Below are 15,620 nucleotides of genomic sequence, written 5' to 3'. Positions count from 1 at the left end.
ACTCGCGCCTTAGCGCCCTGTAGGTCTGCATTAACTGACGTCACCACAGTGTGGACTCGGAGGACGGCGTAAGGGCGGAGCGTGCCATTTGGGACAGGGCGTAAGTATCTGTAATCATTTCTCTGTAAGGAGAAATGTGTTTATGAAACATTTTTATGGAAGGAGTCTCCAGTGTCGGCGCTTTCTAACAGTCAGAGGTGAAGCTGTGACTTTTCTTCCGGACAGACGAGTTTACGCTTCGTCGCGGTTTCTCTGCAACAAGCGGCGGTTTTTTGTTTTGTTTTATTAACGTCAAGAGAGAGAATGAAGAGCGGCTGGTGAGAGAACTTGTTAACATTAAATGAGGCGTTATTTAATAAATAAATACAAATTGCTGGCGAATGGCTGCGGTAGAAGAGGAATAAAACATTTGCAGACATGCTGTTAAAGGAAAAAACTCGTTTGGGCTTCATCACACCACCAAGTCCATATTTTACAACACACACACACACAGAAATGAGATCCTCAGAAGTGTGTTGTTCTACAAACATGAAAAGATTTATTTGAGAGGAAAAATTCTTCATATAGAGCAGTGAGAGACATTCACGGTCATGAGAAAAAACAAATAACCCTTTAAATTCCTCAAACACACACGTCAAGGATGTAGTTGTCTCTTGTATTATTCATAAAATTATCATTATTACCATTGTTATTATTTATTAATACATTTTATCGAATAATCTTTTGCATTCATAATGAATCATATTGGCATCGGGTCCATTTTTCCCACAATTCAGTGCAGCCTGCAGGAAACAACATCCGAGATTTTCACCGAACGTTCACGGAACTGAATGAAGAAAACCTTCCCAAATATTTGCTCAGTGACAAATTGGACCATTACGTTATTTCCCGTGTACGTGACAATTATTGGCACCTCTGGATTTTTTTAAAGGCTCTTTGTTCTACACTTTGTTCGTTTGGTCGCTCGTTATAATTCTTGACATGGCTAGACAATCAATCGAGTAAATAATACAAAAGCATTTACGATTCTAAACATCCTTCTGCTTCCCGTGTACCAAAACAAGCAAGCATGCAATCTAATCCTTACACGAATAACTGGCTGAAACAGACCGATTCATACGGAAAATTTCATTTATACACGGTTGATCCGATACCGCAGGAAATCGGTTCCGTATTAAAGACCAGGCAGATACAGAGCGATAAACACGGACTCGCAGCAGACAGGAATGGGCTCGCCAACGTTTGCTCCACGTTTCTGGATTGCACATAAAAAATAAAAAGTTCTCGGTTCCGAATGTAGAACACTGGCTCTTGGTCTTGCTCCTGACGTGAACACACACACACACACACACACAGGAACAAGTGCAGCTCTTCATGATATAGTTGAAAATTCTGAATGCAAAAAGGAAAGAAAAAAAAAAAAAAGAGAAAAGGATTGATGACCTGCTGCGACTCTGGATTTGTTCGTTCTTCGAAGCTCTCGTCAGCGTTAAGCACGCTTCACATACACAATGTTTAGTGAGTCTGAACGGAACCCTGGTGTGTTCGGTGCGGTTCTTTAGGTCAGGGGAGAACACTCACCGCGATCACACTCGGGCCCGAGAGCATCCGAGCGCTCGTGAACTCCGGTGAGAAAGTGAATCGACTCTGAATCGACTCACCTGTGGAAAGTGAATCAAACATGCTGCTTGAAATGCCCTGAGTCCTGTGAATTTGAGAAGTTGGATACGACACACAAAATTACAACACTTTAGACCTTACATAATCATATAATCATTCATGCAGGGCTGGCTCCGTGTTCTCCGTGCTCGGGTCATTTCTGTGATTTCTACACGCCCTTATTTGGTAAAAGATTTGCTTTTCCTGTCCCCCCCCGCATTGTTTTTCAGAGCAAAGAATGAAACCGTTTTATGCGAGCGTTTTCAGTTCTCTACACATCTCAAACAAGGTTGCTGGTTTTTTTTTTAGGCAAACCAAACCAAACGAATCAAATGAATCAGTTTCACTCCGATTCAGATTCAACAGGAGTGAAAGCTATATAACTAGCACCAGGATGTTTTCAACGCTGCCGCTGTCTTAATCTAATCTTATATACTTTTACCTAAATGGATGATGCTGCATTTTAAAAAATGTTATATGAAGCTATAAACTAAAAAACTCTACAGCTTTAGGTACCAGACCCAGTTAGACACACACACACACACACACACACACACGCACGCACGCACGCACGCACGCACACATGCACACGCACGCAGTTTGAGTCCCTCACTCTCTGGGCTGAATGTCCAACATGATCTCGGCCATGTTGATCAGCTTGGCATCCTCCAGCGCGCTGATGAGACGCCCCAGCCTGGCGTTCCGGCCCTCTGATTCGATGAAGCGTCTGAGTAGCTGATAGGCCTGTTCGTAAAGCCCCTCCCTCTCATACTCGTAAGCGAGATTGTCGATGGCCGTCCCCTTCAGCGCCCGGCAGTTCTTCTGTAACGCTCGACCCACTCGCTTCCAATCGCGGCCCACGTGAGAAGCGAAGCACTGCTGATCTGCGGGCGTCAGAGGCCTGTCGTCTTTAAGGACGCATACAGAAACAGGACAGAAACATTACTCAAAATTTCATCATCTTCTTTCCTTCAGCAAACACAAATCCACCACACGGCGTTCTCCCGGGATCAGTCCTCGGCCATGTCCGTGTCAGAACGGAACCCAACACCTCCACATCCCTGCCACCGCCCGTCTGCCTTTAAATCACATGACTGTCGTTTAAAACAAAAAGCAGGACCTAAATCTTAGCCGCGAGTCAAATTAAGGAACTGAAAACCAAAACTGTCTCGATTTTATCATCATCATCATCATTATTATTAATTAGCTTTCTGTACTGCTGTATACATCGTATGACTGTATGATGAAAACCACCAAAAAGCACTGAATTAATTAATACTATTAATTATCACACAAAACTGACTGGACAACAAATATGCATATTAATCAAATTAAACGTCTCTCAGCAAGTCTGCTGCATTTTTATTCCTTTAGACCAATAAATAAATAAATAAATAGATAGATAGATAGATAGAAAGAAAGCTGAAACTGTTCTTTTTGTCCATTTTCAGATGAAATTATTTGGTGGCCAAAGTTTCGCTGCATCCCTAATTTCCTAGAAACTCAAAATGGATAATAAATGACCCCGAGTCCTTAGTTTTGAAATCAGTTCTTGATTTTGTTCTTGCACACAAAATAAGGATAAAAGATGAAACATGACGGTACACACCGAAGAGCCGTTTCTGGAACAGGAAGCAGTTCTTGGGCACTTCCTTCTGTGTTGGGATGGGGGGGATATAGCTGTTCTGTAGCTGCTGCTCGAGCTGCGTGACCTCGTCATCCCGCAAACGCACGGGCTATAAACCAGCGGCTAAATACGTTAGCGTGTTTATACGGTTTCATTCAAAATGATCTTTTAACACTCACGGTAAAAAAAAAAAGTCATCCACTATGGGATTTATTTTACCATTACCTTCATTTTATATATTTATTTTAGATTTTAGGTTATTCTTATGATGGAGGGAGGGAATGAGTTTGAGTGAGAGTGTGAGTGTTTGCATGATTGAGTGAGTGTGAGCGTGTGAAGGAATGAGTGTGAGTGAATGAGTGTTTGCGTGATTGAGTGAGTGAGAGCGAGTACGTGACTGTGAGTGTGTGAGTGAATGAGTGAGTACCTGAGACTGGTATATGAGCTGTAGACAGCGTTCTTGATCTTGAAGGCTGTGGTCCAAGGTGTATGTTCCTGCCTTGAGCATGGCCTCCACGCTCACACCGTCAGGAATGGAGAGCAGGCGTGATGCATGCTGGGACAGGAACTGAAGCAGCGAGCCGCACGAGTAGCTGTCCAGGAAACGCCTACAGGGACTGATGTCCATGAACTTCAGCTCCACTCCCAGGAACGGATCAGCGTCATGAAGCTTGAGGATTTCATAACCATCGAGTCCACCTGCAACATCTGATCCACAGCATGGCGTCATTACTGCTGAAATACTCGCCTGCGTTAGTGACGCCGAAATTCTTGTCCGTGGTAATCGTTAGAGAAGCGGGTTTTTAAAAAAGATATATATTTCATAAGCATCTGCTGCTACAGAAGAAAACACACAGATGCCTCAATGTTAATGCTCAAAGATGTGACAATATAAATAAAATAATCATGATAAATTACATCACAATACACACCATGTGCGTGTGCGCGCGCACAAACACACACACCTCAAAAAAATTTGAATATCGTGGGAAAAGTTCATTATTTTCTGTAATTTAATTCAAAAAGTGGAACTTTTATATATTCTTTTATATACAGTATCTCACATAAGTGAGTACACCCCTCCCATTTTTGTAAATATTTGATTATATCTTTTCATGTGACAACACGGAAGAAATGACACTTTGCTACAATGTAAAGTAGTGAGTGTACAGCTTGTATAACAGTGTAAATGTGCTGTCCCCTCAAAATAACTCAACACACAGCCATTAATGTCTAAACCGCTGACAACAAAAGTGAAAATGTCCAAATTGGGCCCGAAGTGTCAATACTTTGTGTGGCCACCATTATTTTCCAGCACTGCCTTAACCCTCTTGGGTATGGAGTACACCAGAGCTTCACAGGTTGCCACTGGAGTTTTCTTCCACTCCTCCATGACGACATCACGGAGCTGGTGGATGTTAGAGACCTTGTGCTCCTCCACCTTCTGTTTGAGGATGCCCCACAGATGCTCAATAGGGTTCAGGTCTGGAGACATGCTTGGGGTGTCCATCAGTTTCACCCTCAGCTTCTTTAGCGAGGCAGTGGTCGTCTTGGAGGTGTGTTTGGGGTCGTTATCATGCTGGAATACATGCTGGGATCATGCTCTGCTTCAGTATGTCACAGTACATGTTGGCACTCATGGCTCCCTCAATGAACTGTAGCTCCCCAGTGCCGGCAGCACTCATGCAGCCCCAGACCATGACACTCCCACCACCATGCTTGACTGTAGGCAAGACACACTTGTCGTTGTACTCCTCACCTGGTTGCCCCCACACACGCTTGACACCATCTGAACCAAATAAGTTTATCATGGTCTCATCAGACCACAGGACATGGTTCCAGTAATTCTTCAGCAAACTGTTTGTGGGCTTTCTTGTGCATCATCTTTAGAAGAGGCTTCCTTCTGGGACGACCGCCATGCAGACCAATTTGATGCAGTGTGCGGTGTATGGTCTGAGCACTGACAGGCTGACCCCCCACCCCTTCAACCTCTGCAGCAATGCTGGCAGCACTCATACGTCTATTTCCCAAACACAACCTCTGGATATGACGCTGAGCGCGTGCACTCAACTTCTTTGGTGGACCATGGCGAGGCCTGTTCTGAGTGGAACCTGTCCTGTTAAACCGCTGTATGGTCTTGGCCACCGTGCTGCAGCTCAGTGTCAGGGTCTCGGCAATCTTCTTATAGCCTAGGCCATCTTTATGTAGAGCAACAATTCTTTTTTTCAGATCCTCAGAGAGTTCTTTGCCATGAGGTGCCATGTTGAACTTCCAGTGACCAGTATGAGGGAGTGTGAGAGCGATGACACCAAATTTAACACACCTGCTCCCCATTCACACCTGAGACCTTGTAACACTAACAAGTCACATGACACCAGGGAGGGAAAATGGCTAATTGGGCCCAATTTGGACATTTTCACTTAGGGGTGTACTCACTTTTGTTGCCAGCGGTTTAGACATTAATGGCTGTGTGTTGAGTTATTTTGAGGGGACAGCACATTTACACTGTTACACAAGCTGTACACTCACTACTTTACATTGTAGCAAAGTGTCATTTCTTCAGTGTTGTCACATGAAAAGATATCATCAAATATTTACAAAAATGTGAGGGGTGTACTCACTTTTGTGAGATACTGAATATTCTAGATTTATTCCACATAAAGTGAAACATTTCGAGCCTTTTTTTTTTTAATCTCAAAGATTACAGTTTACAGCTCATGCAAGTCAAACATCCAGTATCTCAAAATATTCAAATAAAGAATTTATAATACAGAAATGTGGACCTTGTGAACAGGATGTTAATTTATGCGCCGATACTCGGTCGGAGCTTTAATCCTTTTGCAGGTATTTCTGCAGTGATGCAGGGTGGCATGGAGGCGATCAGCCTGTGGCACTGCTGAGGTGTTCTGGAAGTCCAGGTTGCTTTGATAGCGGTCTTCAGCTCGTCTGTATTGTCGGGTCTGGTGTCTCTTGTAGATTCTCTATGGGGTTCGGGTCAGGCGAGTCGGCTGGACGATCGAGCACAGTAATACCACGGTCACAAACCAGTTACTAGAAGTTTTGGCACTGTGGGCAGGTGCCGAGTCCTGCTGGAAAAGGAAATCAGCATCTCCATAAAGCTCGTCAGCAGATGGAAGCATGAAGTGCTCTAAAATCTCCTGGTAGACGCTGCATCGACTCTCGACTTGAGAAAACACAGTGGACCAACACCAGCAGATGACATGGCAACCCAAATCATCACTGACTGTGGAAACTTCACACTGGACTTCAAGCAACTTGGATTCTGTTCCTCTCCACTCTTCCTCCAGACTCTGGAACCTTGATTTCCAAATGAAATGCAACGTTTATTTTCATCTTCCCCGTGATTGTGCTCGTGTACTGAACCAGACTGACAGATTAAAGCCTCATTTCTGTATAATAAATACGGAATACTAATAACAAATAAATGAGAGATTAAAGGTCGTCATTTCTGTATTATAAATTCTTTATTTTAATAGTTTGAGATACTGGAGTTTTGATTTTTCCGTGAGCTGTAAGCACTAATCATCAAAATTAAAACAAAAAAAAAAGGCTTGAAATATTTCACGTCATGCGTCATGAATCTAGAATATATGATAGTTCCACATTTTGAATTCTATTATGGAAAGAATGAACTTTTCCACGATATTCACGATTTTTTTGAGCTGCACCAGAATATATATTATTATTACATTATTATTAAACAGAGCTCTAAAATTATTTCCATACTGAATAATTACTTTTTCATGCTCGTTTATATTCTCATCCAGATTCTTTTAGAATTTTCTCTTTTTCTTACTTAAAATAGCATAATATATGAACTTGGATACTGTCTAAATATTATTTATATTACAAAGAAAATGGACTGCCCAGGAGTGAAAAAGGTTCAAACAGTATGCCTGAAATAATAATAGAAATGAAATCTTCCAGTGGGTTTAGACTCAGGTCTAAAATATTTAGAAAATATCATTTCCGAACATACAGAACTGACACAGTTCAGGGCTGCTGCCATAAAAGAGGTAAATAAATAATAATAAAAAAACCTTTCCCCAATCTTTCCCCAAAACAACACCAGTTTGAATCTCGCAGGTGATTAGTGTTGTCTAGCACAAAATGTTTTTGCTATTTATATTTGAAATTTTACGTAGAAAGTCAGTAAAGACTGAAAACGACAAGAGCAACAGACGTTTACGGTAATTCACAGTAATGCTCTTAATGAGCAGTGTGTCTGACATTATCCGACACACACACCTGACAGAGTGAGTTTAATGGTCTTGAAGACACTGAACTTCTCCTGCTGGTCTTTGTAGAAGGACAGAAGATCAGGTTCTGGACCACAGCAGCGCAGGAACAACACCACGCACCCTGACCACGCCCGATTCGCCACACTGCTCACAGCCGACTTCTGCGAAAACAAGCACAACAAACTAAACACACCAAGCACTGGTATTGTTACTATTGTTACTGAGAGGAGGGAGGGAGAGAGAGAGAGAGAGAGAGAGAGAGAGAGGGGGGGGGGGGGGGTAAATAAAACCCAGGTTTGCGTACGGATGTATCTGTGTTTCCGTTCATTTTCTGAGCATTCCAAACTCCTCTGTTCTGCTCAGAGCCTGAAACAACATCCATAAGAAAGTGTTAAATAAACAAACACTTTTTTTCAGCACTCAAATATTCACACACACCTCATTTTACACTGTTTCTAATAATAAATAAAAACAACAATATATAATATATTTCTCCCACGGCGCTGCTGAGTTCTGGATTGTGATTGGTCAGGAAGAGTTGATTAGTTTTCTATAACAGCAGGTCTGACAGCAGCGCAGCTTTATATATAATTAATGCGCTCGTTCTAATACGTTATCGTTTCTATGGTAACGGCTCATTCACAGGGACGTGTACGGAGGACGCGCCACTGACAATAAACAAATTTTAAAAAGTCAAACTTGTGTAATTGATAAATGATGTGCTGTTGAAATGATTATTTCACATTTATGGAAGGAGTCTCCAGTGTCAGTGCTTTGTAAGAGGTGGAATTGTTACACGAGTGTGAGCGAGTGCGTGTGTGTGTGTGTGTGTGTGTGTGTGGTGATCCGAGTGTGAATAAGTGTGAGATGTATTCATAGATGTACGGTTGAATAAGTGAATGTATAGATGGATGAATAAATTCATGTACAGTGCATCCGGAAAGAATTCACAGCGCTTCACTTTTCCCACATTTTGTGATGTTACAGCCTTATTACAAAATGGATTCAATTCATTATTTTCCTCAAAATTCTACAAACAATACCCCATAATGACAACGTGAAAGAAGTTTGTTTGAAATCTTTCCAAATTTATTAAAAATAAAAAACAAAAAAAGCACATGTACATACATATTCACACCCTTTGCTCAATACTTTGTTGAAGCACCTTTGGCACCAATTACAGCCTCAAGTCTTTTTGAGAATGATGCTACAAGCTTGGCACGCCTATTTTTTGGGCAGTGTCTCCCATTCTTCTTTGCAGGACCTCTCAAGCTCCATCAGGTTGGATGGGGAGCATCGGTGCACAGACATTTTCAGATCTCTCCAGAGATGTTCAATCGGGTTCAAGTCCGGGCTCTGGCTGGGCCACTCAAGGACATTCACAGAGTTGTCCTGTAGACACTCCTTCGTTATCTTGGCTGTGTGCTTAGGGTCGTTGTCCTGTTGGAAGATGAACCTGAGCCCCAGTCTGAGGTCCAGAGCGCTCTGGAGCAGGTTTTCATCAAGGATGACTCTGTACATTGCTGCATTCATCTTTCCCTCGATCCTGACTAGTCTCCCAGTTCCTGCCCCTGAAAAACATCCCCACAGCATGATGCTGCCACCACCATGTAGGGATGGTATTGGCCAGGTGATGAGTGCTGCCTGGTTTCCTCCAGACATGACGCTTGCCATTCAGGCCAAAGAGTTCGATCTTTGTCTTGGTCTTGGTCCGAGAGTCCTTCAGGTGCCTTTTGGCAAACTCCAGGTGGGCTGTCATGTGCCTTTTACTGAGGAGTGGCTTCCGTCTGGCCACTCTACCATTCAGGCCTGACTGGTAGAGTTCTGCAGAGATGGTTGTTCTTCTGGAAGGTTCTCCTCTCTCCACAGACACGCTGGAGCTCTGTCAGAGTGACCATCGGGTTTTTGGTCACCTCCCTGACTAAGGCCCTTCTCCCCCGATCGCTCAGTTTGGCCGGGCGGCCAGCTCTAGGAAGAGTCCTGCTGGTTCCAGACTTCTTCCATTTACGGATGATGGAGGCCACTGTGCTCATTGGGACCTTCAATGCTGCAGAAATGTTTCTGTACCCTTCCCCAGATCTGTGCCTCGACACAATCCTGTCTCGGAGGTCTACAGACAATTCCTTGGACTTCACGGCTTGGTTTGTGCTCTGACATGCATTGTTAACTGTGGGACCTTATATAGACAGGTGTGTGCCTTTCCAAATCATGTCCAATCAACTGAATTTACCACAGGTGGACTCCAATCAAGTTGTAGAAACATCTGAAGGATGATCAGTGGAAACAGGACGCACCTGAGCTCCATTTTGAGTGTCATGGCAAAGGCTGTGAATACTTATGTACGTGTGCTTTATTTGTTTTTTATTTTTAATAAATTTGGAAAGATTTCAAACAAACTTCTTTCACGTGGTCATTATGGGGTATTGTTTGTAGAATTTTGAGGAAAATAATGAATTGAATCCATTTTGGAATAAGGCTGTAACATCACAAAATGTGGGAAAAGTGAAGCGCTGTGAATACTTTCCAGATGCACTGTACATGTGGATGGATGAATAAATGAATGTATAGATGAACAGACAGATGGATGGATAAATTAATGTATAGATGGATGGATGGATAAATGAATGTATAGATGGATGAATAAATGAATGTATAGATGGATGTATAAATGAATGTACAGATGGATGGATGAATGAATGTATAGACGGATGGATGAATGAATGTATAGACGGATGGATGAATGAATGTATAGACGGATGGATGAATGAATGTATAGACGGATGGATGAATGAATGTATAGACGGATGGATGAATGTATAGATGGATGAATGAATGAATGTATAGATGGATGAATGAATGAATGTATAGATGGATGGATGAATAAATGAATGTGTAGATGGATGGATGAACAAATGAATGTATAGATGGATGAATAAATGAATGTATAGATAGATGGATGGATAAATGACTGTATAGATGGATGGATGGATAAATGACTATAGATGGATGGATGGATAAATGACTATAGATGGATGGATGGATAAATGACTGTAGATGGATGGATGGATAAATGACTGTAGATGGATGGATGGATAAATGACTGTAGATGGATGGATGGATAAATGAATGTATAAATGTATGGATGGAATCTATAAATTAATGTATAGATGGATGGATGAATAAATGAATGTATAGATGGATGGATGGATGGATAAATTAATGTATAGATGGATGGATGAGTAGATGAATGTATAGATGGATGGATGGATGGATGGATAAATTAATGTATAGATGTATGGATGAGTAGATGAATGTATAGATGGATGGATGAGTAGATGAATGTATAGATGGATGGATGGATGGATGGATAAATTAATGTATAGATGTATGGATGAGTAGATGAATGTATAGATGGATGGATGAGTAGATGAATGTATAGATGGATGGATGGATGGATAAATTAATGTATAGATGGATGGATGGATAAATTAATGTATAGATGGATGGATGGATAAATTAATGTATAGATGGATGGATGAGTAGATGAATGTATAGATGGATGGATGAGTAGATGAATGTATAGATGGATGGATGAATTAATGAATAGATGAATTTATAGATGGATGGATCAACAAATGAATTGATAGATGATGGATGGATGAATAAATGAATGTATAGCTGGATGGATGAATAGATGAATGTATAGATGATGGATGGATGAATGAATAGACGAATGTATAGATGGATGAATAAATGACTATATAGATGGATGAATAAATGAATGTATAGATGGATGAATGAATGTATAGATGGATGGATGGATGAATGAATGTATAGATGGATGAATAAATGAATGTATATATGGATGGATGGATGAATGAATGTATAGATGGATGAATAAATGAATGTATATATGGATGGATGGATGAATGAATGTATAGATGGATGAATAAATGAATGTATAGATGGATGGATGGATGGATGACTGTATAGATGGATGGACGGATAAATGACTATAGATGGATGGATGAATAAATGAATGTATAGATGGATGAATAAATGAATGTATAGATGGATGGATGAATGAATGTATCGATGGATGAATAAATGAATGTATAGATGGATGGATGAATGAATGTATCGATGGATGAATAAATGAATGTATAGATGGATGAATAAATGAATGTATAGATGGATGGATGAATAAATGAATGTATAGATGGATGGATGGATAAATTAATGTATAGATGGATGGATGAGTAGATGAATGTATAGATGGATGGATGAGTAGATGAATGTATAGATGGATGGATGAATTAATGAATAGATGAATTTATAGATGGATAGATCAACAAATGAATTGATAGATGATGGATGGATGAATAAATGAATGTATAGCTGGATGGATGAATAGATGAATGTATAGATGATGGGTGGATGAATGACTGTATAGATGGATGGATGAATAAATGAATAGACGAATGTATAGATGGATGAATAAATGAATTTATAGATGATGGATGGATGAATGAATGAATGTATAGATGGATGAATAAATTAATGTATAGATGGATGGATGAATGAATGTATAGATGGATGAATAAATGAATGTATAGATGGATGGATAAATGAATGTATAGATGGATGAATAAATGAATGTATAGATGGATGGATAAATGAATGTATAGATGGATGAATAAATGAATGTATAGATGGATGGATGAATAAATGACTGTATAGATGGGTGGGTGGATGGATGGATGGATGGATGAATAAATTAATGTATATTTGTATAGATGGATGGACGGACGCTGGACCTTAAAAGCAGTTACTCAGATCACCTTGAGAACTTTCCCACAGCTTGCTGCTGAAACTCGGTGAACTTCTGATGAAACTCTCTCTGACTCTGAAACTGATTTCATTACTAAATGATGAAGCCCAAAGAAGTCGCGCGGCTCCTTTTAACTGGGTTTTCTCCGCGCTGTAAACTTTATTTTACTGCTTTAAGGTGAAGAAATGAAGATTTCCTCCTTATCTGCACTCTCTAACCGCAGCTCGTGCGCGCACGGGCAAACAGGAAGTGCACGCGTCACGTCACGCGAGTTTCGTTTGCAGGTAACGTTAATGGAGCGCGAGACGTGGGGGGAAAAGTGACATTAACAACATTTTTAAAACTTTTAATAGAAGTTGTATATTCTAACGAAGTCAACGTGAGAAGAGCTCATTAAGTAGACACGAACAGATCGAATTTCTCCAACGTAAATATTTCCACTTACTGTAACAGTCTGACGTTTCAAGCTAACAAGCTACTTAGCTAAGCCAGTTAGCAAAAAAAAACATTTCAGTGGAAGCTAGCAAAGCTAATGAGCAGCAAAAATCCGTCAGAAATAATTTAACTACTTACACGCCGATGGAAAGGGCCTTTTCCGAATAAAAACAGCAACGCTCTGGAGTAAAGAAGTTGTTTTAAAAGTCGGACAAAACACAGTGCCTAAGTTGGTCAGTGTGGGAACGCGGCTACGTCATCACTTCGTGAATTCCGATTGGGTAAAACGTCCGTGTGCGTAAATTTGATTGGTCGAAGGTTTCTGGGCGTCGTGCTCATAAATACAGGAAAAAAAGTAGACTCAGCCTTAGCCTTTTATGCTAGCTACGGCAACACGTCCGCCATATTGGAAAGGTCTACATTCCGGTACAAGTGTACATGGAAATGTCGAGGTAGCTTTATAAATTCAGTAGTAACTCTCTTTATTTTCAACTTGTTTTGGGTATTTCTTTTGTTTGGACGTCAAAAATTTCAGCTTGTCATATGGTATGTAAATGTGGAAAAAAAATACATATTTAAAAATTTTTACACTTTATAAAACTGCACCAGTGTTTGGATCAAAAATAATCATAATCAATCAATGCTGAGTAAGTGCTTTACTGTTGCTGATACATCTAAAAGTACAACACACTGTTTTGTTTTATTAAACACAACTGTGACGATAAGAAATAATAACAGCAATAATAAATCATAGGAACAGTTATTTCGTTCCTAATTCGTATAACAGAATATTCCTTCTGAACATTCCTTGTTTTCTTATTTGGGTCGTTTATTTCTACATCCAAGTGCTGCAGAATATGACGGTATTTTTGTTTAATGTCTTAGCTGACGCTGTAAATTCAAGTCAGTGAGCTTGGAAATGAACTTGAAAACTTGCCCTCGCCAAGATGGCGGCGGAGAGTTGACGTCTCTGACGTAACACAGTGACGCGGAAGTGCAGGACTAAGAGGAAGTAACAAACTTATCACATTGAAGTGAGGAAGAAACCAGACTGGGAGTCCCGGTATTGGAATAAAGTAGATGTAGAGGATCTGTTTAGACTTTTTGTGCTTTGTTGTTTGGATTGAAAGACAAACTAATGGAACTTCCAGAAGAAATCCTTGCACATATTTTCTCTTTCTTGCCTCTGAAGGATAAAGGCAACGCCTTTCAGGTGTGTAAAACATGGTCCAACAGCTTAACCTGTTCGAGCGCATGGACACACACTGAGATCAGGTGAGTAGAAAGTAAAGAGTGTTGCTCTAGTTTACTGCGACTTTATTCATCTCATCACTTTTTTCGTCCAATCAGGTGTGAGTCGGAAGACTGTGTTCCTCAGAGGTTCTCGGATCTTCTGCCATGTATCAGACACTTAAAGCTGATTGTCAGTGTGACTGAGTCTGCTCATCGGGAGACTGGACTGTGGGTTCTGCAGCAGGTTCTATCCAGGGGTGATGGCCGACTGCGCCGGTTATGCATCAGCTGTTTGGGGAACCCACCTCTGTTTTACGCGGGACAGGACCTGCTACAGGGATTGGTGGACGTCTTGACAAACGGGTCATCCCTCATGGTGCTGGATCTGAGAGGCGTGCCGTTCACCCTGAGCGACAGCTTTGTCAAGAGCGTCGCCACGCTCTGCCCCGCCCTGCGAAGTCTCTTCATCAATAACAGTTCTCTGGTGTGCGGCGTCGTCTCGGAGACAATCAGGGACGTTCTGAAACGCTGTCCAGCGCTGAACACCATCGGGCTCTTCCAAGCCAGCGTGTCTCATGATGTCCTCCGGGACCTCCTCCAACCCCAGAGGACAGAACTGAAGCTGCTGGAGCTGCGTTGCGAGCGCTCGCTGAAGTACGTCACGCCGCTCTGCGACCAAGTCTGGGAAGACATGAGACGCAGGCATCCCGGATTGAGAGTGGACCTGGAGCTGGACCACACACTCCCGGAGCTGCAGGTTCCCAGCGTTCTTCAGCCCAGCATCCCTGTGAGAGAGCTCCGCCTCCACACGTGGACCTGGCTACTGGATGAGATACGCATCGTGGCGCAGAGTTACGCGGGAACGCTGGAGGTGCTCGAACTGCAGACTACAGCGTCCCCCGAGCTCAACACGGCGCTGGTCGACTTGGCAACGCAGTGCACCAAACTCCGCGAGGTTCACTGTTACTGCGTGGTTTCACAGAACGTGATCGAGGCGTTCCGCTCACTGTGTCCCGACTTACACAGATACACACTTAAAACACGCAAAGAGCGGCACCCCTGGTCCTGCACCACTCTTAGATAACACACACACACACACACACACACTTCTATACTCTTTTACACCACAGCGCTGTTAAGTTCTGGATTGTGATTGGTCAGGAGTTGATTAATTTTCTATAACAGCATCTCTGACAGTAGTGCATCTGCATGTCACAGGTTCATTTATAATTAATGCGCTCGTTGTGATATGTTATGGTTTCTATAGTGACAGCTCGTTCACAGGGACTCGTACGGCAGACGCTCCACTGATGATTAAAAAAAAAAAGTGTGAAATCATTGATCTATAATCTATACTGCAAAATGACATTTCTACATAGAACCCTATAGCAGAGTTTCATAAGAAGTAGAACTCTTTAGAAAGCGAGAACCAATAGCTACCCTCAGACCTCGAGGAACCTTCTTTCTAAGGTTTTCTTCTTCTTCTTATTAGACACTGTAATGAGGCACAATGTTAAATGAATTTACTCGAGCATATGGAGTGCGGGTGTAAATGGAATATTTCAGTTCACAG

The 15,620-nt window shown here is 41.7% G+C and overlaps 2 protein-coding genes across 4 annotated transcripts; one reads left to right on the top strand and one right to left on the bottom strand.

Annotated features, from left to right (window-relative positions):
- Positions 1-513: 513 nt before the first annotated feature.
- On the bottom strand, positions 514-13,214 carry tradd (tnfrsf1a-associated via death domain). Of its 2 annotated transcripts, XM_053635254.1 has the most exons (6): positions 12,953-13,210; positions 7,853-7,914; positions 7,556-7,709; positions 3,714-3,994; positions 3,269-3,395; positions 514-2,567 (listed from the first exon to the last, which is right to left on the bottom strand). In XM_053635254.1, exons 2-6 carry the CDS (start codon positions 7,874-7,876, stop codon positions 2,269-2,271), a joined length of 885 nt encoding a protein of 294 aa, XP_053491229.1. In that variant the 5' UTR covers positions 7,877-7,914; positions 12,953-13,210; the 3' UTR covers positions 514-2,268. The 2 variants fall into 2 exon arrangements, with proteins under 2 accessions (XP_053491229.1, XP_053491230.1); XM_053635255.1 differs by lacking the exon at positions 7,853-7,914 and having other exon boundaries at positions 3,714-4,123; positions 12,953-13,214.
- fbxl8 (F-box and leucine-rich repeat protein 8) lies at positions 11,219-15,618 on the top strand. Of its 2 annotated transcripts, XM_053635247.1 has the most exons (3): positions 11,219-12,663; positions 14,007-14,089; positions 14,165-15,618. In XM_053635247.1, the coding sequence occupies exons 1-3, from the start codon at positions 12,565-12,567 to the stop codon at positions 15,129-15,131; spliced, it is 1,149 nt and encodes a 382-aa protein (XP_053491222.1). In that variant the 5' UTR covers positions 11,219-12,564; the 3' UTR covers positions 15,132-15,618. The 2 variants fall into 2 exon arrangements, with proteins under 2 accessions (XP_053491222.1, XP_053491223.1); XM_053635248.1 differs by lacking the exon at positions 11,219-12,663 and having other exon boundaries at positions 13,742-14,089.
- Positions 15,619-15,620: the final 2 nt, after the last annotated feature.

Source organism: Ictalurus furcatus, chromosome 10 (genome assembly GCF_023375685.1).
Source record: "Ictalurus furcatus strain D&B chromosome 10, Billie_1.0, whole genome shotgun sequence".
Lineage (NCBI taxonomy): Eukaryota > Metazoa > Chordata > Actinopteri > Siluriformes > Ictaluridae > Ictalurus > Ictalurus furcatus.
This window is presented reverse-complemented; position numbering and strand designations above follow the sequence as displayed.

Coding starts and splice junctions, on each gene's coding strand:
- tradd (XM_053635254.1), bottom strand. CDS start 7,876: ATGAACGGAAACACAGATACATCC. Junction 3,995..7,555: donor CATTAAACTCACTCTGTCAG/GTGTGTGTGTCG, acceptor GCTGTGGATCAG/ATGTTGCAGGTGGACTCGAT. Junction 2,568..3,268: donor GTTCCAGAAACGGCTCTTCG/GTGTGTACCGTC, acceptor GCGTCCTTAAAG/ACGACAGGCCTCTGACGCCC.
- fbxl8 (XM_053635247.1), top strand. CDS start 12,565: ATGAAGATTTCCTCCTTATCTGCACTCTCTAACCGCAGCTCGTGCGCG. Junction 12,664..14,006: donor CACGCGAGTTTCGTTTGCAG/GTAACGTTAATG, acceptor TTGCCTCTGAAG/GATAAAGGCAACGCCTTTCA. Junction 14,090..14,164: donor TGGACACACACTGAGATCAG/GTGAGTAGAAAG, acceptor TCGTCCAATCAG/GTGTGAGTCGGAAGACTGTG.